This window comes from Coloeus monedula, assembly GCF_965178545.1.
Source record: "Coloeus monedula genome assembly, chromosome: 3".
NCBI classification, from domain to species: domain Eukaryota; kingdom Metazoa; phylum Chordata; class Aves; order Passeriformes; family Corvidae; genus Coloeus; species Coloeus monedula.
The window spans coordinates 109,635,538-109,658,187 of record NC_138783.1 but is presented as its reverse complement, the minus strand read 5'-3'; the positions used below and the strand labels follow the sequence as shown (position 1 = coordinate 109,658,187).

At 35.7% G+C, this 22,650-nt stretch overlaps 1 protein-coding gene across 5 annotated transcripts in view; it reads left to right on the top strand.

The window, feature by feature from the left end:
• The window catches only part of DMD (dystrophin), a 999,626-nt gene that overhangs the window by 415,123 nt on the left and 561,853 nt on the right, over nucleotides 1-22,650 (top strand). For all 5 annotated transcript variants that reach the window (XM_082277447.1, XM_082277448.1, XM_082277450.1 and 2 more), the window contains one exon: nucleotides 4,051-4,223. In XM_082277447.1, coding sequence (XP_082133573.1) covers nucleotides 4,051-4,223 — 173 coding nt within the window. The remainder of the gene's footprint in view (nucleotides 1-4,050; nucleotides 4,224-22,650) is intronic.

The window sequence follows — 22,650 nt, the reverse complement described above, 5'->3', positions numbered from 1 at the left end:
CATATTTCAGAATATAGGAATTTATTGTACACATCACACATCCATGATTCTGGCACCTAGAATCCACTTTCAGAATGGTTTATGAAGCCAGTAATACTCATACCAGATATTGTAACTCATAATTCTATACAGCTTTTAAAATTGTAATTAATTTGTGGAAATTTTCCACCTGTTCATGGCTAATAACAACTGTGCTGTTACTGGGGTTCATGTTGGTACAAAAAGCATGAAATAGTGCAACGGATCTGCTATACATATAATTATAAAACATCATTCTACAAATGTTTGGAATGTCAAAAAAATGTATTTTTAATTTTACACATTGGAATATGTATTTGGTGTGTACTAAGTGATTCTTATCAAGAAGTTTCACGTGATGTAAAATTCAGAGTGATTTTCTGCTGCAGCTCAATAAAACCCAATTAACCATAACTTAGAGCTGAGTGTGCTCACATGCACTCTCCAAATAGATCTGACAGTAACACTGCGCTTGGTGACAGATTTGTACACAAATAGCCAAGGAACTGAATTTTTACAGGAAGTTGTCTTTCTCTGGCAGATAAAGACAAATTCCACGTAGTGAAAATGAACTGGGGCTTGAGTCTCTAGCACTCAGATTTCTCTTTTTAAGAGCAGTGAGATGGATCAGTCCCTAAAGGCTACTGTCACTTCAGTTGCTAATGATTTTCTGTTATCCTTTTTTTCTAAAAAATTAAAGCTTCGTACACCTCTGTTAACCATGTTACAAAATCTCCCAAGGCAATGTTGATAACTGCTGCAAATGATTCTCTTCAACATGAAAGATAGATGGGGAATACATTTGAAATATATATGTGTAGACATGCATATATACATGGTTTCTCTTTCTTTTTTTTTTTTTTTTTTTTTTTTTTTCCCCCCTTTTGGACATTCTTATACTCATTTACAGCACATCATCTATATCAACTTGTTCTGTCTGTAGCAGCTGTGCTTTAAACAAAAGCAAAAATCTGACATAGAAATTCTGTACCCTGTTCATAGACCACTAATTACACTAAGGTATATATCACTTACCAATTCTGAAGTGCATAGATGTATTTTGTCTATTTTTAATAGTTAGAAAATTCTTCTACTTGGTTGAAAAAGCCTACAATTTCAATGTACATAGGCACATATATTACTCTTCATTTGGTTGCTTAAACATGTTGAACACAAGAAGTGCCTTGTTGGGTGGCTCAGATGAGCTGATATTCAAACCTAATGAAAAGAAGGTCACTTCACTGGAGTGCTTAAGTATGTCCTGGCAGCTTATAACATTTCAATTACACTTTCTCCTGTTCTTTAAATATGCAAATTTATAGTCATGGATGAGGTTTTGTGAAGATGCTGCTTCCTTTATATTCATGGGATATAATGGAATATTTAGAAGCACTTTATGGTTTTATCATCTGATATTTCTTATACTGAGATTAATAGCATAGAATATCTGAATTATCCATGTCCTGAGGATGTAAAACAAAGACTTAAGGAGACCTGAGTAAGGAACACAGAGTGTGAGACATTTTTCTGGGAAAGTCAAATGAGGTTTGTTGAGTAATGACACACACCCAGCCAACTTTCATTCCACATGATAGATTGCTGACAAGGAGGAAATCTGTACCTTATTGTGACTCATTCCAGAGACAAGACATCTACCATTCTCTTTTGATTTATAAATATTCATTTAGTCTGCTAAATGTAAGTCACGTTTCTCAAGACCTAAAAATTCAAATTATTATTCATATGGGGCTTTATGGAATGTATTTTTCTTTTTTTCTCACAAATAGCATATTATAGTGCTGGAACTTTAGGAACACAGAATATGTTTTATTTTGTTTTGTAGGGTGGTTTTGTACGCAATTATTTCGATGCATTGCCTTCACATTTACGTAAAGACTTCAAGTCCTATATTTTACAAAATAATAAATGCAGTGTAATAACTTTAATTAGTTAAAAAATTACAACCACATTTTGTCACGTCAAGAGTTATTCAGATTTTTTATTAATTTCTTCGGGTTTTTAAAATATTTATCCAGCAGTTTAGAGGAGAAAACGATTTGGATAAGTATCCCCACTTCCCTGTTGCTTCCTATTAGTACTACCAGTAATACACTAATACACTCTGTCATAACCATGGTTCTAAAAAACTGGGTTTAAGTCAAAGTCATTACAGTAGAATAGTAGAACTTATTATCTAGCCATGAGATGGTGTGGATTGTGTGTTTATTAAAAAAAAAAAAAAAAATTAAACCCATTTGTTGAATCAGAATTCATAAATGCTGAACAAAGAGGAAATGATGAATACAATCTACATGGATATCATAAAAGTTTCTTTATTAAGAAAAAAACCAGGAATTGCAGGGTTGGAATCCAAGTCAGCATTTACAGCAGGCAAGTATTAGACTCCAAGAGTTAAAGAAAGGCAGGAGAGAGAGAAGGCCTCACTACTCATGGACTGGGAAGTGCTTCAGTTTGGTTCAAACTGCCCATAAAATGTGTCCAGTTTATAAAAGACTTTCTAAGATTAGCAGCTCCTTTCTAGTAACTACACATATCTCTGCAGCTTTGATTATACTACATTTTATACATGGAAGATTACTAGTAGAGCAACACTTTAAAACCAGAATCAAAATTATTATGGTTTGATGCAGTATTAAAATGGTTTGATAGTGTTCAGTAAATTGGAACAAATTGAAAATTACTATTTTGTTTGATTAAAACCTGGAAAAAAGAATGAACAACCTAAAAAAATCAGCATTTCTAAGCAATGGAGCAGAACAATGATAGGAAAACAGTGGCAGATGGATAAAATATAAGCCATGGTAAAAAAGTTCAATGACACACCTGTTACTTAGGAATTTAGGATAACTCAGTTTAATATGCTCTGAATTTTATCTTCAAAATATTTTCTCAGTGTCTGTTTTTATCCAGAAAGCAGCTGTTCTGTATTTTTTTAAAAATTAATTTTAAAAATTAAAAACACTTCCTCAGTAAGTAGTACAGCTTGGCTGTATATATCATATTTAATTTTAAAAGAATATTAAATACTTCAAAAATAAATAATTAAAAAATATTTAGAGAAGGGCATGTAGAAAAGACCTTAATGAGAGGAGATGAAAGTAATGAGATTTTTGGAGATGTAAGATTAATTTGTTTAAATTAAAAGTTACTTTATACTAAAGGACATATATTTTTGATTTTTTTTCCTTCTAAATTGTTGCTGAAGCTCTGTGATATTCCATGTCTAAAGCTCCAAATATTAAAGCTATGATTTAGTTAAATCAATGAGCGTGAAATTTCCTTTGCTGAATGTCTATCTTGCATTTCTTTTGATTCACTTGTATAGATTGCAAGACATTTGTTTATTTCATTCTAGGAGACTTGGATAGTGAAAAAGAAACCCATTATTTTTCAAGTTTAACCAAAAACCATCAAGGGACATGCTTTTTTTCTTTACTGTCGTGTCCCAGGGACATGAGATTTTGCAGTGTAATTTTTGTACCAAGTTTATGCTTTTTGCCAACCAAGTGAAATTAATGGCCAATATTTTTGGTTTGCCAGATCATTGTTTTTGTGTTGGTATTAAAGATTTTCACCCTGCATCTTGCTCAGTTCTTCTGCAACTCCTCACAGTGATCAGACTGCACACCACAAAATCATCTCAGTACCTCAGCAGACTCCACCTGGGATTGCAGGGCTCAGGCTTCTTTCCTGGTGATTGCTCCAAGGAATGGTTTCTGAATTGGGAAGTAAAGGGAAATGAAAGGTCAGGAAATGTATATACTGACATGCAGAACTTTTGAGTCAATAGCACTTTGTTTCCCCTCCTCACCTTCCTCAGATATATTTCATTCAGTCTTCAAAGAAAGGATGGACATTTAGTTATTATACCAGGTTATTGTAAAATTACTCTTATTATCAATGTTATTGTTTAATTAGTATTTTGTACTACCTTCTTTTGCTTATGAACAATTATTTGTTATTTATAAAAACGATGTTTTGTTTTTATTTTTTAAAATCTTGATATTACAGAGCATTAAGGATAGCCTGGGGAGACTGCAGGGTCATGTAGAAATTATTAACAACAAGAAGACACCGGCTTTGCAAAATGTTACACCAAAGGAAGCAGAAAATATACAAGAAAAGCTGACTCAACTTAATTTTGAATGGGAGAAAGTTAACCAGATGTACAGGGACCGACAGGCGTAAGTAACTTACAAAACTTGCTCTTTCTGATGGCCTTCATTAGTATTTCGCCTACTGTTGATGATTGGGTTTTTTTCTTCTTTTTGTGGGAGTATGTTTTAAAGTCACAAACAATACTTTCTTCTAACTAAGCATAGAGCATTTATATAGAATTTTAATTTAATTTGTGGGCATTTTTGTAAAACTGAAAATATTTTGACCAGCTATCACTTGCATTGGACCACAATCTCACATCATATTGCAAATATTCTTATATCATTATAAATGATGTACGTTTACCCTGAGATAGTTTTAGGCATTTAGTCCTTTGTACCTTTGTTATTGATTTAAAAATTTGAATATGTGATGCCTGCATTAGAGTAAAACCCCTTTTGACTGAAGAGAATTTATGAATTTGAGGAGCAGTTCTCACTTTAGGTCTAATGAGCATAGCTAGAATTGTTAGCAGCTCTAAATTCAGCATTGTCCTTTTATAAATATTTACATTACACTTCATACAGCAAGGCTGGACAATCAAGAGAAGTATAGAAAGGCATTAAAATTATCATAAAGCTTTCATCTTCTACGATATCATAGAATTTTCTTTTCTACTGGTATATTGTTCTGATGTTGTAATCTGGAAATCACACACTAAATATAGCCAAACCTATCTAATATTTCTGGCATGGTTCATGTTTAGGAGCACTGCAAAGGCTAGTGCCCCAGTAACTTATTTGGACACTGTAGCAGGTAACCAATGTGTTCCAATTTTGGCATTGTGCAGTAAAAGACATAGATTTATAGTTCCTCCTAATTTTTTTTTTTTTTTAGATGATGTATCAGATTTTACTGGCAGTGATACATTACTTGCTATGATTTATGAGATATACCTTTTTTCCAGCATGAGTTTAAGAATTATGAATTTAAGAATTTAAGAGTTAACAAATAACTTTGCCTTAGATAAAAAGTCATAGTTTCAAGCATTTGTTGAATTGCCACAGAAAATTCTTTGACAGTTCTTCTGAGAATGAACAACAATAATCTGATAATGAAAATCATTATATATATCACTAGTTCCATTTATTGAAACTTTCCATTTGTAGGAATTTTACAAAATTGGCTCTTCAGGCAATGCCTAAAACTTGCCATTAAAAGTTTTATTTGATGTGCCACCTCAAAAGACAATAGATTGATATCTGATAGAATATCACTTTTTGCACTACATATATGTTTGGAAATATCACTTAGCTAAGAAAATGTTGTTAAAAACTTTGTCATTATTATACAAAAATTAGCTTGATGTATACACAATTATTGCATTTATGATAGAATGAGGTATGATTCTAAACGTGTAAGCAGTAACTGGAAGAAAAAAAATACTTCATGTGGGTTTAGCCTGCACTGACTTTGTTCTACAATCCAATCTTTGGTAACTTTTATGTCTTCTTTGTTTAGAAATATTGGTAAACAGCTGTCACTTTGCAGATTTCTACAGTCATGTTATTTCCATTGTCAGCCAGTCACTAGCTTTGATTCTAGATTCCTGGAGGGAGAAGAGAGTAAAGCTTAAAAAGAATAATAATCAGAGAGGTTAATAGTAAAAAATCGAAATCAGTAATCTTTGTGTCATCTCTGCTTTGTCTCAATATTTAAAGTGTAAGAAACTGAGACAGATTTATAATCTGGTAAGGTTTACAAATTCTTCTTCTATGCCTGTTGTTTAGTTGATTTTGTTTTTTTCCAATAGCAAGTCCTATTCTGGTGTGGTAAGAAAAATCTTTGTTAGTCACGATGCCACGTACAAAAATGAAGGATAAGTTAGAAAAGAGATTGAAGAAAATCTGCTCACACAGATAATAAGACCAGGAGACATTTGGTGTTGTGCTTCTCCCAGAGGCTGGCTTTTCCCCAAGTCTTACTGGTTTGGTACCCCAAGCTCTGAGAAACCTTTGGAATCTCCTTTCCCTAGAGACTGGCTTTGCCCAGCCTGTTACTGTTTTAGTATACCAGTCTCTGAGAAACCTTTGGAATCTCCTCATAGCATTTTCTGCCACTGGTGCATAGCAAGGACAGCAATTTACTGTTAGGTGAAAGTTTGTACTATCATCACTAACACTCAATTATCTGTTATGTAGGCCATAGTGGTATTTAGCCAGCAGCAGAAGACTTGTGAGGCGAAATGAATTAGTATTTTGAGGTCATCAGATAAAGGCACTAGAGAATTGTAAAGTATGATTACTGTCCAGCTGTCTTTTGACTGGGTGACTTACTCGTTTTGAGTATGATGGACAGCACTTCAAGGTGATGATAAGCTTGACTGTTATCTGATTCACTCACCTTTCTTTTTCTTCTAAATCTTTTGGGTTTGGTGTCAGTCTTATTGGGTAACTGTTTAAGAGGTTTTGTTTCAACTGTAGATGATCCCTACAGCTTCTGCTGTTTTGTGAGGTGCATTTGGACTGCACATGAATCCAAGGGATGAGGTGAAGGAGGACAATATGGCCTTTAGGATTTTACTTCCAGCAGTTTGTGTCTGTAAGGAGTGAAAATATCAGTGTAACTCTGCCCTTGAGACATGGGTGAATCTGTGTTTATGAGACATGCTATTGATGATGCTTAAGGACAGTTTTGGAATTATTGGAGCTGTCTTGCTTTCAGGGGAGCGTGTCTAAGTGAATGTGATATTCCATGTTTGAAAGGTACCAGAAACAAATATACTGTAGCTATGATCATTTCTGCATATTGGTTTTATGAAATCAAAGGCTTGTAATAACATGGAAATTATTATTTAAATAAATAAAAAGTCAACTATCACCACGGCAGATGGGAGAACAAAGCAACTTTCCTTACCACTGTCATTACTAGCAGAGAGCATACTCTAAATCTCATAGAAGCCATTAGAAACCTTGACGTTGCATACTTTTGTGTGAAATTGATTTCCTAGAAGTCCTGATCCATATCTAGATACTTTGTAATTAACTCTAGAGTGAGTTCCCTTTAATTAGAAATAAAAATAGATTTTCAGTTTGCTTTATAGCAGAGCCTGCACCAGTTTGACAGAAATACACTATGAATGGTAAGCACTCAAATAGCTTTACAAGTGCAGTTCTTCTACAGTATTTGAAAACCTTATTTCACATGGTTACTTTAGCATGTTTCCTATATTTAAATAACAGTTTGTATTGTACTTACTGTAAGATAACAGGCAATATTTCATTGAAAAAATTAAGCAAAAATGCCACGGTCATCCTAGAGTATTCTTCCAGTGGCTTTAGAAACCTAGGATGGATGCAAATTTTTACTCTTTCACAAACACGGTGAAACACTATTCTCCACTTACTAAATTTTTGAGTCAAACCTATATCTAAGCGCAGTTCTTTGACAGATGTGACTTCCTTTTCTGTTCCAATTAATTTCAGAACATGGTAACTCATTGTGTTTCCAACAGGTAAATGGGAGTGGCATCATCCTACACCAAATGGAGTTTGTTTCCTTGGTTTCAGTTTTATGAGTGCAAAGCAAACTCCAGGAAACAGCAGTGGCATGATTTGTCTTTTGTGAGCTAAAGAGCAATTTATGATTTAATTTATAACTTCAGTCTTTGCTTGATACTAAATTTTTATGTTATCTTTTCCAACAGTTGTATTAAGACAATGGAATCTGAATTTTGAAAGGTAAAGTTTCAGTGCCAGTAAGAACAGCCATTCAGATGTCGTAGTTTTTTCCTGTCCTTGTACCAGAATTTCACAATACTCTTCCTTCTTTCCAGCAGCTTTAGATACTGGGTTTTTGTATTAGTCATGATTGTGTAGGAAGTGACATTAACACCCGGTCCCTATGTATCTTAAATGAGAACATATAATTTTTGGGAAAAAGAGCCACAATAGAAGATAGACTTTTAAATTACTGTCTTATATAACTTTTTATCTTATCAGCATACCACTGGTGGAAGCTCTTGTTTGTCTTTTCAGGATATTGTCTTCCCAGGATATTTATGCCTAAGTCTGGCTTCTGTGAACAAGAGCTGCCTAAAAATAATCCTCCTAAAACTGCCAGAAATCACTGAATCAATGAAGTGCAAGAAGGTTTTAAAGAATAGATGTTAACTTAAAATATTTTGATAGGAATGGCAAATGAGAATAAAAAAAAGGGAAAAAAAAAGGAAGAAAAAAAAAGGAAGAAACACAAGGCAGAAAAATTATAAAAATACTCAAACGAATATAATTCAAAAGCAAAATACTAAAATTTTACAGATATTGTAGACCTTGAATATTTTTGAATCTGTTTCTTGATAATGAATTAGAATTCTAATGGATCTCTCATATTAATGTCAGGCAACTAATTTTTGCCTTTTTCATGTCTTATTTAAGAATTACCTTCCAGGGCATACATTATAGACTATATTAATGCACATCTAATTAATCTCAATTCCACTGAAAATGAAATGTTGTGAGAGAATCTGGTAAAGTTGGTACCAGATATCTTTAGAAAGTGTTTCTTGATAATTCTGAAAAGCAGAAAAAGTGATATACCAATCTAATATCAGAAAAGATAGCAAATCCATAAAAATGATAATAAAAAGACATTGACCACTTTATAAAATTCACAAACAACTAGCAATTTTTATAGCAACAAGAGCAAACAATAAAGAACTAGTTAATAGGCTTATATTAAGAATTAGTTTGATTTTTGGATAACAGTACAACTGTCAACTTTTTCTGAGTAACCTTAAATTAGCTGTTGATTAGCTTGGTAAGGCCTAAGGAAAAAAACATTTATTATACATAAAGAATTGGTTCATTGTCAGAGAAATAATATTTCTAAGACCACATAGTAGCAGATGTCATAATCCCTTACTGATATATTCTGTTGAGAACTAATCCGATCCGTGGATAAAGGTATTAGAAAAAAGAATTGAGATACATGAATTTTTCAAATATAAGTAACCTGCCTATGTTCTGAATTACTGCAGAGCCAGCAAGTCTTGAGGACATGCCTGTCTGTGGAATCTGAATCAGATCCAGCTTCTGTGCTCTTCTTGCTTAGTAGAAATTATAGAGATATAATATCAAGACATCTGCATTCAGCCCAAGTGATGTACTAAGAGTATAGACACCTTTTCATAGTATATTTTCTTGGAGTAGTATCTGTAAGCAACTGACAAGTGCAAACCCAGGTGTTAAAATAGTGAGGAAATTATTTTATTGAATATAGATTTCCAGAAATATTTAGATACCTCAACCCTTCTCTCATGTCCTCAACCTCTTACTTCAGAGCAGCCCAACTCTCTCACTCATCCCATGCCAATCTTGTATAGATTTCTCATTAACGTTCCACTATAAAACCATGCTTAGTTCTGAATCCCCTTGTGACTGTTCATTATACAGCTATTTAACCTTGAAAACTGAAATCCAAACTGAAACCAAAAGATAAACACATTTAGAACCTCTAAGAAAATGGTTTTGTAGCCTTACTGTCATATCTGTCTTAAGGAACATAGAATAATAGAATTATTGCAGGTCACTCTTTAATTTTAATTAGCTGCCTTAGGGAGCTGTTTAGGCTATTCATATTTTCCTTCCCAGAGTTTCTCAGCTGGGGTTTTCCAGTTTCCATCTGTGGCACCAACAATGCTTTGCAAACGTGAAGTCATTGAAGATACAAGTCATGTGACCTATCTTCAGCTATCCAAGTTTTAGTTATCTATTTTACAGTACTTGTCTACATTCTTTCTCAATTAAATACTGCCATGCAATTCTTTCACAGGTAACTGTTGTTGTAGTGTGTCCACTGAGTCTTCAGGGAGACCAGACAAGATAAGACTAGAGACAGTAATTTTAGATAGATAAAATTAGGGGAGATTAATCTTAAACTAGAAATTACAACAGAACAATGCAGTTTCATTTATATCTAAACGTGTTGTTATATATCTCTTTCACTAAGCCCAGTCAGCATTTCTTTGTACTTGCTTTTACTCTGACAAAGAGAATGACAGAAATGAATGTTAGCTGGCTTTGTTTCAGTACAGGGAGAAAAGCAACTAGTGGAAGGCATAGGTATTTTAAGGGAAAGTGAGAAATAGTGGCTGTTCTCTTACGAAAAAATATCTGCTAACATATTTCTGTTGAGGTTTTAAGTCTTGTTATTAGAATTACCCTTGGCTCAGGATTCAAGGTGAAAATGAAAACCAGAACAGATTAGTTCATCCCCAACGAGAGAAGAAAATTATTTCCTTTCTAATGTTAATCTCAAAATAGCTACTATGCCTTAGTTACATGCAGGGTAGGGGTGTTTCTTCTTGCTTTCTTTTACAGTGACTCAAATTGTTCATTTAGATTTTGAAAAGGGCAGCTTATAATGCTTACAGCCAGCATTAGTTTTTAATTTATTTCCATGTCCTGCTTACTGTACAGAAATGCTCTCCATAGCAGTTGTTTTATAATCAAATTCTTGCAACAGATTTGCCACTTAATTTGCCCCCATAATATCCCACCATCAAGTTAATGTATTGGTAAGTTTCATTGGTTGTTTAATTGCTTGCAAGTAAGTATAAAATAATGTATAGCAATCAGGTGTAACATAACATATAAATATTTTATTATAGACTTTTATTATAGGCAGTCTAAATAGGGCTTTCTGTCAATATTTATAATATAAAGAAACTCAAAATACATAGAAATATTTTGTGGCCTATTTTATAACTTAAAAGACTAAATTTATAGCAAAAGCTGGAAAATATTTTTACCTTATATATGGCCATTAAAATGTCTCTTTTCATGAGGCACTATATATAAGATCATCTTCTAAATGGAACAGCTACAAGTGAAATCTAAAATTATTTGTTAAACTTAAATGGCAAATTTGAGGCCGGATGAGAAATAACACTACAGATTTGGGGAAAGAGCTATGTTTATTAAATCAGTGTGATAGGGTAATTAAGGAGTTTAAACCAGAAAATTCTTGATACGGGAATTGAAGGTGCCTGTATTGTAAAATGAGGTGAAAACAACTAATTCAGAATTTCTTTTAATAAGTAGGGGAGATAATCTTGCATGTGTTTATGCTGTGAAAGTGTTTCAGCTGAAAAAGAATTTTGTATGTTTTTAAATCACCAACCTTCAAGCCTGACAATTAGCATAGAATATAGAATAAAGCATAACATAGGATAAGCATAATAAAGCATAACTTTACTGTAAAATGCTCAGTGACAAAACTGTTCCACGTTAATACAGGAATTATTATAGTGCCTTTTTCTGCTGTACAAACGAAAAGATTTTCACTGAAGTGTCTGGGAAATGTTATGGCTTAGTCATGAATATGTGGGCTGTAGAACTATGGGAATGCAAATATATATGAAGACAAATACAGGCAGAAGCAAACAGACTCTGAGCCATCTGGATATGAACTGTCTTGGGCCTTCATGTCAGATACAAAAGAAAATATGACATTGTGGTCAGTGTCATAAGCTATGAGACACAGCTGAAATGAAGGGTATACTTGCTTTAGGGCCAATGCTATGTTAGTGCATCTCTATAACTTCACAGATAGTCCTGATTTATAGCCAACCATCTCAAAGCACAGGCAGAGCTCATTCATGCTTAGCTGCATCCATCCATGTAGATATGGCCTAAGAGAACTGCGGGATATCCTCAGGTCTGTAACTTTATTTGAAATGACTTCTATTACCTTCTGCAAGTGTTGACAAATAAGGTATACTTTCACATTGTGCTGTGCCAGAATATTTTAGATGGATGAATATTTAGCTGGGTCAGCTGTGCACTGGATGAAGGATGAGGTTGCAGGAACTGCCATTAGGTCCAATGTATTAAGGTGAGCTCCTTTGCAGAATTCCCTTGAAGCTTTTTAAGGAATTGCTGCTCTCTAGTTGCCATGGTGCAGTACACCGTCCTTGTAAGTACCTCCCGGGAAAACATTTTTGACAGTAGAGGGAGCCTAATCTTTTAACATCTGTAGCTAAAGTCAGCAGTTACAGTTTCCTGTTTCATAGTTTTCATCACTGTTGTTTCTCAGCTCTGTACATGTTGTTGCTATCATCTAATAAATATAATTTTTGCTTTCTTCCTCCAAGGCAATTTGAAAGCAACTTTTTTTCTTTTATTAAGTATACCCCTATGTGCCAAAGAGACAAAGACACTTTGAATTAGAAAGCAGCAAGTTTTGTGTTAGTCATAGACCTTGGTGCTAATAGTTTTGAGATTACAAGGTTCAGCCTTCTGTCCTGGTGACCTTCAGTAATTCAATAGAGGTGGTCAGCTTTCAAGTTTTCTTTTCTTTATGGGCAAGTCCATATTTGAGGTGATTTTGGTGAAAGCTAGTCAATACTTCTGGTGTGATCCAAAATGTTATGGCAATTGAACTGACAAAAACTGTTTGCTTTGTCTAATTCTTATAGCATTAGGTATACTGCACATTAATAGAATAGTTTCTGCTCCCAAAAATTTTGACTCTTGAGATTAATTTGGCCTTGTATTTATTTATTTTTATTTATCTGTGGAACCACAAATATTGCTTAACACAGAAAAAAAGCTTTGTTCTTAAATTGAAGCAGAGTATTACAGGATTTTTTTGTAAAAGTAAGCAAAATACCTGTTTTCTATTTACTGTTATTTTGGGGGGACTGTGGCATCCCATCCTTAAAAGGAAGGGAGTACCCTAGATTTATAGATGCCATTTTCAAAAAGGAACAACAAAAGTCAGATAGGCCATAAAGACTTTTGAAGTTTTATTACTAAATTGTAATTATACACATGATCAAAATTGGTATAAGTCTGTCATAATATGAGTACATAGTGGTGGATTTTGATTAAGGGGTGGGGTGAAGGAGGAGAGAGAGAGAGAAATTTAAGAGGAGGAGAGAGAAAAAAGAGAGAGAAGGAAAGAAAGAGAGAAAATGAGAGAAAAAAGAGAAAGAGATAAAGAGAGAAAGGGCCACATGGATCCAGCTGGTGGGGTGAGCACCACCCACGCTTTGTGGAGGCGCCTTTTTAAAACTAAGTTTTCACGACCCTGGAGCTAAGTTTCTTGCTTTCTATGCAAGTTCATTATCATGTGCAGTTTGTTCTTCTAGACCTCTCTGAAAACGGTTCAGAGAGTTTGTGGGGGACTTAAGGAGTCTTGATTGAGGAATGAAGACTCCTGGGCTGGCTTTTGTCCAACAGTTCGTGCCCTCTTCTCGACCTCATTCCTGTACTTGCCCTGTTACTGTGTTGTTCCTATCTCCAGGAGCCAGAACAAGGATATTTGTCCCAGAAAAGTCCTACCTCTGTCTGGCCCCTTCTTCAGCCACATGCTGTTCTTTCTCACAGTGTGTTCTCACCAACAACCCTTGGTTGGCTTCGTGGCCATCTGGCTGTCAGTGTTTGAGACACTCACATTAACCCCTTATCCTCTGGGCTTCTGCAGGAGGCTATGCCATTGATCCATTGCAAGTAGTTCTTTCTGATGTGATATTCTTTGTCTCTTCCTGGAATATGTAGTTTCCTTCTAGATTAGACTTTCATTTCTAGATATTTCATCTGGCTGGTGATTATTTTAAGCATCTAGTTCCTTTTCCAGTAAAAGAGGGATTAATTCAAGAGGTTGAAAATGTTCTTTCAACAGTTACACTAAAATAAAATGAGTGACAATTATTTTGCTGCTCTCCTATATCATTAAGTCTGATATCACTCAGGAAAATTGAGTTTAGTAATAATTCCATTAAGACCTTGAGGCAATTCTCTATCTATTAGGACAACATAAGGATAACACTGTAAGATTGTGTAGCCTCAATTCTAGTCAGATGATCTGATTTATTCTTTCTATCCACAAGTCTTGTATGATAGCAAGAAAATTAAAAAGAGGAGGGGTGCCAAGATTGAAAAACAATAAAGTAAAAAAATTCACATATAATTCCCATAGAATGCAGACCATACCTATATTTTGCATTAGCTGGATGGCTGGAATACAGTTGCCAATCAAAACAGAACTCAGGGACCCTCTGCTTCTCTTTTTTGGAGTATTAAAACAAGCAAAATGTTCTTTCTTCTCTTCAGCAACCAATTTTTCAAAATCCTATAACAGCACAATTACCTCTGAGACTTCCCTCTCAGATTTGGCTGAAATTGTCTAAAAGGCTAGATAATTTATTCCTGGAAATGAGTGATGGACAATATAATCACTGAAGTTTCATTTCCTTAGGTTTTATTTGCTTAGCCTGCTAGTCATAAAAAAATCACTAGAATCCCTTTTAGCAACTTACCTCTTTGTGATTACACCTTGCTCCCTTATTTTCCCTTTGTCCTGAGTGACTGGTCAGAGTTCAGTGTTAGATCTAGCTTTGGTGACTTAGGGAGTTTTCATTTCCTTAATTAGTGTCATAGAATCACAGAATAAACCAGGTTGGAAGGACCCTCAGGAACTCTCCCAGTCAAACATTCTGCACAGAATGTGGTCAACACTAGTAGACCAGGTTATTTTAGCCAGACAGGTCATTTTAACCAGACAGGTCTTAAAGACCTTCAGCAACAGAAACTGTCCAACCTCTTGGGAACCAGTTCCACAGCTTGACTGTCCTCATGGTGCATTTTTTTTTCTTTGTATCTAGTCTAAACCTCTCATTTCCTTTTATGCATGTTGTCTTTCATCCTCACACTGTGCACCCCTGGGAAGAGCCCGACTGAACCTCTTCAATGACCTCCTCACAGAATCTCATAGTGCCCCAGCCCCATGACACTGTGGTGTCGTCCTGCTGAATTCACTCCAGTTTGTTAAGGTCCTGTTTTGACCAGTCCAAAATTGGACACAGTGTTCTAGATGTGGCCCAATGAGACCTGAGTGAGGAAGGATAGTATTTTCTCTCAGTCTGCCGGCTGTGCTGCTACCAATGCAGCCCAGGATACACTTGGTTATTTTGGCTAACAAGGCAAACTGCTGGCTTATGTCCCACTTGCTGCCCACAGGACCCCAGATCCTATTTTGCAGATCCACTTCCCAGCCAATCAGTTTCCAAACTATATTCTTGCAAGGGGTACCTCCTTCACAGGTGCTGGATTTGCATTTCTTGATGAATTTCATGGGGTTTCTGTTGGCTCAGCCCCCTCTAGCTCCCTCTGAATGGCAGATCTACGAGTAAGCATATTTACTCTTCCACCACTGATTTTACTCTGATGGGTGATGAGGACTTTAGAACAAACCTGTGGAGGAGTCAGGGATGTTGGTAGATGAAAAATTAGATATGAGCAGACAACATGCACTTGCAGCCCAGAAAGCCAATGGAATCCTGTGCTGTAAAGCCTTTACTGTCTCAGTGTCCTGAGGTGCAGCCTGGCTTGTGGGAAAGACTTGTAGAGGTTGAGTTCTGTGACATAATCCTCGACTTGCCCTGATCTACTTCTAGGATTTCACCTTCTTCAATCATACCTATAAGCACAAAGGGCAGGAGGGGCCCTGCTGGTCCTTCTCCTTTCTTTATAGGTTCATTATATTTTTCAGACTTTATGTAGTTTTATTCTTATAGAACTCTGATGTCATACTCATCAAGAAAATCCATAATGCTTATTTGAATGGTAGGAGGTACTGCATCTGGTGGAAAATTCTGCAAAGAAATCAGGACCTTCTGATATAAGTATCCTCCTTTTAAGACTTCTGAAGTCTCATGCATTCATCAGTAAGATTTCCTGCAGTCTCTCTCTAGAACCTGCTTGATATAGACCTCTGGAATACGTCAATAATCAGAGGTTATTGTTCTGTGGTCCTGAGGTGTCTGTCCATCTTATCTGGCAAAGGACTAGGATTTCGTGAACTTTTAAAGATTTAAAAAGTTTCAGAAAAGCAAGCACCTGCCTCTCAACAACCCAAAATATCCCAAAATACCCTGTGAATATCATTTCTAACTATGCAGATTTTCAGAAATGCCTTCTAAGTCTTATCCTTCATCATTTTACTCACAGTGTTTTTTTCAAACATTTAAACTCTTTATTGTCATTTCTAGTTAATAAAATTCTAAAAGTGATACTGTTTGATTTTCCTTTATCACTATTAAACAAAGAGCTTCCTTCTACAGTTTTTATTAGCTATTATTGTAAAGTGCTATGTCTGGCTGCAGAACTGTTTTTCCTGGCCATAAATTTTCCTTCCTAAGTATAACATGTATTACTATAGGTTGAATCCTCTGTACGTTTGTGTGTGTAGTTGCGTGCATGTATGAAAGTGCTTTTAGTCGCTCCATTCTCATTTTGCTCTCAGATTGAGAAACATTGCCATCGTATTTGGAACCATTTTGAGAAAGGAAGGGTAGAGAAACTTAATCTTCTTAAGGATTGTGGCCCAGGTTTTATTGACAGACGCAGCACTTTATTCTGCAGAACTGGAAGTTTAGTGGTTTTAGGTTAAAACACGTACGTTCATAGCTCTTGGGTGCCATAAAGCTTAGCTTTCTAAGTGGTTTTGCCAGCTTAGTCTTGAGGTATAGGGCTTTAGAGCACTCATCTTCCTGGGCAAGAGGATGCCATTAACTGATTCCTTTAGTTCAGATCAGAACTTTGGACACAGATGTTTAATACCTAAGAAAGGTACCTAAGGAAGGCTTGTGCTGCTTCCTTGCCACGAGGGGGAGAGTTTTCATTTTCCCTGTTCCATTTTCTCTTCTGCAGTAATCATAACTTGAACTGATTTCTTGCCTTGTGTTCTGATGATATTGTTTTGAGTGGGATACTCCTACATGCCCAGAGATACACGCATGAGAGGTGTCAGATCCTATAAGTTCATCACTGTGTATCTCATGGTAGTCTTACATCTTTTGAGATAGAAATCATATGGACTAAGAAGTGATATGGTAATGTGAAACTGAATTTTCTACAAACAAAATGAAAGAATACACTGAAGAAAAAAATAGGCTATCAATAGTTGTATGCTTTGTCTGTTAGCATAGTTAAAAAAAAGCAAAGTATAAGGAAAATGTAGCTGAGATTATTCTAAATATTTTTTAAATATCCATAAAACCCATAATTTGTAGCATATATCCCCCATAGTGGAAATAAATGCCTCTGTTTCATTCTCAGAAAAAAAAAGAAAAAAACCAACAATGTGAGCTCAGTTTCAATAGCTGTTTAGGAACAAGTGTGTTTTAAAGAATTGCAATTACTAGGATTCACATATTTAGTATTTATTCAGTAGCTGTCTCAGATTTCATCCATTATCTCAGGACTGTATGCCAAAATCTAGGTTCTTTTAATGTTTTCAATATGATAAAATTGTCACTTTGATTTTTAAAAAGGATGTCTGAAAATAGGATGCTGACAAAAATAGTAAATCTCAACTTCCAGAATCATCATTGTGTTCTAAAGCAGTAAAGAGTCTGAACTCATTGACTCAGGAGATTAATAGTTTAGGGATGTAGTCTGAAAAAAATGTTTAATTGTTTAATTATTAATCTTTTGCAGAAATATCTATTAACGTTCTTCAGTGTTTAATATAGACTGACTATATTATTATAGCGTATAAAATGCAGTAATTATGATTGCTTTCTGTGTACAACTAAGAAATAATCAGTCAAATTAATTTGCAGATTTTACTACATAGCAGAATTTTCTAAAAGTCATCAAGACAGTTGTTGAATATTTTGGTTTTTCAAAGACGGACTCTTCCCTTTTGTAAGTTTATGCATATTATATCTTCTTAAATGGTAGTTATTCTGCAATTAAAGTTTGAAGTTGGGGTATTGTAGGGCCACACATTGCTTTTCCATGATCCATGAGATTCTCTCCTGACTACTCTCTGACAAAACCTTCAGAAGTGTTTTCTGGCTGTGCGTAAGACACTTGTACTCATATGTCCTATGGTTAATGATAACATGCAAAGAAACCATAAGCAGTAATAGGAGCTGTCTTATGTATTAAATAGTTCCTAATTCCATATCTAGTCCTATAAGCCTCTTTACTTCTCCTCATAAATCTGGCTAAATCAACTCAAAACATCCTAAAAAAGTATATTACTGTCAGTTCATAAATAAGACAGGAAGAGCTGTGATACTCAGATGCTTTTTAAAGGTTGGATACAAATATTCTGATTTGCCAAAAAGTGAACCTTAAACTCTATCCTAACCCTGTACTCACAAAAGCACCACTTCCTTCAAGTGCCACCTTTATGATCATACAGAGGGGCTGAAGTGAGAAGCTGTGACAGATGTTAGAAATAACAAAGCATTTGAAAATTATTTGCTTTTTAGTGTGTGGGTGGGGGAGGTCCTGTTTTTTCTCCTTTTTTTCCCTCCCTGCTCTCCCCTGAGCACTGCACCCCTGGGGCTGGGGCTGCCCAGTGGCTTTGCTGTTTTCCCAGTGCTGTGCAGGACTGGCTAACAGGAAAAGTCCTTTTTCCATCTTTCCAGCATAGTTTCTTCTTTCTGTCAGCATACAAAATGCCCTCTGACTAGCTGGAAACCCAGATGAAGCATAAATCTGGGGAATCACTGAGTTGTTCTTTTCCACTCAGGTTCACAGGCCTTCATGTAACACAAAAATGTGGTACAGACACCTACTGTTCCATGAATTTTTTTCTCTGGGCTTTATAAGGCTCTTCCATACTTACTGACTTATTTCTGTTACCCCCTCTGATTTCAGTGTAGAAATGGTGGGATTAAGAATTTACCATCCAGCCTTTTATATCATGGAAAAAATAGTCATGGTTTTCCTAAACAGATGTAAGTCTGGCTAGCATCTTGCAATGAATACTAATTTTAAGAGCCATTATTTTAGTCAAATAAAATCAATAATATCATCAAGAAAATGAAGTTAAAAGCCATAAAGGTCCAGTACAGATACCCCAGGCTCAAATATTTTCATTATGATTGCTTGAAGCATTTTTCTTTTTTCTTTTTTTCACTACACACAACTGCATACCTTGTTTGTGCCTATAGCATTTGACGTGGTAGATCAGTGAAAAATCAGAAAACATAGAAATACTTAACAGAATAATGCTGCATTTTCATATTGTCAGGGTGATTAATGACAAGCACTGTAGTTTGCAAGTAAAGGAAAAGGAGAAAATATTGCTGCCTTTCTGAACTGATAGTCTTTAGTAGACACTGTGGGAGACTGCAAGCCCAGAAACAAATTCCTCTAATAACCATGAGTGTCTTTGTCCCTGCAGTGCACTAAACAAACCATCAATTCTCTTCACTATCTTTAAATCCTCTGGCACGACAGCAATGCCAGTTCAAGTGCATTTATTTTCTCCAGTTTGGATGCACAATCATTTGGTCAGTTCCCCAAGTCTTTCTGCATCCTATAAAGCACCATCATCTTCCACATATTGTAGCAGGAAAGAGCTTATTTCCAAGGTGTCTGCACAGGAAGTACCTGTGAAACACAGTGATCCTAGCAAACACTGAGCTGTTCATGATTGTGGCTTTGGCATCATTTCTCCAGTCAGTTCTCAAAATGTGGTTACATTTGTAAACAATACCTGTGTACTCTGTTCCGTTGTAAAAATGAGAGAGCAATTATCCATATCAGACAAAGAGAAAGGGATCTGTAGTTCAGTGGCAAGTAAGTAGAAGGGTTCTGTAACCACCTGCCTTCTGCCTCCTAATGCTGACTGTCTCATGGCACTCTAAGTCATAAGCAGCTCCACTGCTTTCAGTGGAACTTCACCATTATAGGAAAGGAAAAAGTAGAAAAAGAGCTCTGGAACTGACTCTTGAAAGAGATAGAAATCATTTTGCAACAAGATTTTGTTTCAGCTTATGGTCCATGGAGCAATAGTATACAAATATACAATCACATATGAAAACATTTATAGAAGGAGACAGCAGTCAGCTTTGAGACTCCAATTCCCACCTGGATTTGTTGTTTTTATTAAATCTCTTTTTCAGAGTTGTCATCTAATGCTATAGTCAATAGTAGCAGAAGTTACAGATGCTTAGTTTTTGAAATTAAGTCCATGGCATTCAGTGCAAGCAAGATGTAGCACCTTGCCTGGTGAAAGAAAAGTATTCACAATTGCCATACCCTTTCTCTTCACCAATTCAGGTTATTTCAGTAACTGTTGCTGTTAATGCAATAGTCTAGTCGTGATCCTCCAAAGCATCCCCTAAAGTATTAGTATTCCTCTAAAGCAGGGTAGGTAGTGACATCATAAATAGAAAGGTAGAACAGATAGCATTGAGAGTAGCTGCTAGAAATGCTGAAACAGTAATGTAGAACATGCTTGCCATGATCTGAGCATTGCAGAACACGTTAAGACTGAGCAGAAATGATGAATCAGCATTTATAGTTATTTAGACACCTCAGTGAACTAACTGCCTTTGAGCTCTCCACGTACTTAGAAGGAAAATAGGTGAGAATGAAGCTAATGGAATTCTTGATTCAGCTTGCCCTTTATCCTGGCCTAAATGGGAACTCTGGGAGTGTGCTATGTGTAGCCTCTCCAGTCTCCAAGATTCTGATAGAGACAGAAGAAGTGCATGTTTTTAGTGAAGATTACCACACAGTTGAATTCTAAACTGTGTAGGCTTCTACAGTCTTGAATATGATAAGCCCATGAATAGAGTAGGAGAAGGCCATATTGAAGAGAAAATAAAAAGATCTCTGAACAACTTGTAGCTTTCTAGGACTTACCATTATAAGATTTTTATATTGTATAAACTTCCAACTTTGATTAAAGTGCATGGACTGATTATTCTCTACCTTAACTGAATTGTCTTGTCACTAAACAGTGGATTACAGAGCAGAAGTTTAAAAAACCCATAGTTTTAACTCTAAAATTTTCCCTCTCTATTTGTCACTTCAAAACAACAATACTGTCTTTCACAAGATAGCCAGACAGCTAAGCTCCTTCTTTTCCTCCATTTGAATTTTTTTTTTGTTTTTTTTTAATACTTTCATTATTATCACCTATGTAAGTCCTGGGATGCCATAAGGGTTTCTCGCCAGTTAGGCTAAATGACAGCAGGTTGTTTGCTTATCACTTTCAAAGGGTGCCAAGCTAGGATGCTCCAGATTCCTTACCTGTTTATAGTGAAGGCATAGCAATAGCTAATGGGGATAACTTTATTATACACTGCCTTGGTCCTAGATAAAAAGAATTAGTAAATAATGCACCACCATCATGAATGCATAGTTATTTTACACATTTGGTATTTCTAAAACTGCCCAGAAGTATTCTTTCTGCTGTTGTCAGCAGTGTTTGTAAAGGACTTTCTGTACAAATTCAGCAAATCATCTAGTGAGCTAAACCTCACCTCCAGGTTAATGACTGCTCAACCTAGCCCTACATTTGCTAAAGGAGAGGGGGACAAAGTGCAACTTCATATTCCCCAAACAGGTAGATAACAATGAGGATCTAATGACAGTTTTCAGACTCCTGAAATCAGCAGCCAAGATATGGAACAGAGTGGCCTATCTCAGCTTTCACTTGGCACTCAGGAGCTCTTCATCCCTCACAACAGAAATCAATTGACCGCTTGTTTCTTATTTGTGAAATTGTTAGTGCCATAATTTGATAGTGACATCCATTTGAGTTTATGGACTTACAGCAGTGGGGTTGAATAACACCATATTTTCCTGTGGACTACATGCTCAGTGGAGTTTATGATGACAGTAGTAGAATCATAGAGTATCAAATCCAACTCCTGATCCTGTGCTGGACACACCAAGAATCACTAGAGCATTGTCCAAATGCTTCTTGAACTCTGTCAGTCTTGGTGCTGTGACCACTTTCCCTGGGGAGTCTGTTCCAGTGGTCAACCACCCTCCGGATGAAAAACCTTTGCCTGGTATCCAACCTAAACAACTTTCCCAAATCTTCCTCTGTTACCCAGTTACAAACTCTGGTCCAGCTTACTTCCTGGTGAATGGTGGAGCTACTGCTATAGATGGGCTATTTTTTGTGCAAGAAGAGGTGTAAGGCTGTGCAGTGTATGTGGAAAGTATACACCCAGCCCAGGGCAGCCTTGACAGTGCTTAGCAGGTTTAACCTTGCACTCCATCTGTACAAATCTTTTGCAGTCAGGCTTGACATTAGTAGTGTTTGAGTAGAGAAAGGTAGATTTCTACCCCAGAGTGGCACACAGATTCAGAGTAGAAAGTCTGAATTTTAGTCCTGAGCTTTTACTGCATCACCATCTTTTCCACTTATTAGTAGAAAGCACAAGAAATCTTGGCTACAGTGATGTGATAATCCTTGAATTTGAACATTTTTCCTAGTCAGCGTTTTTGTACTTGAAGTGCCTTTTGAAATGTAAATTATGCACTGAAGTCATCAGTGTATACCAGGCAAAGAGTGAAAAATTGAAATAAAGCCTTTATATACAGACAAGTATATATTTATGTACATTGCACATACACAGTTAAACTGTTCTATGGAGGTGGCTGTTGAATTAAATTTCTATTGAAAAAAAGTATTTGAAGTTACATAGAAGATGTTAAGAAGATTTTACTTCTGACAATGAAG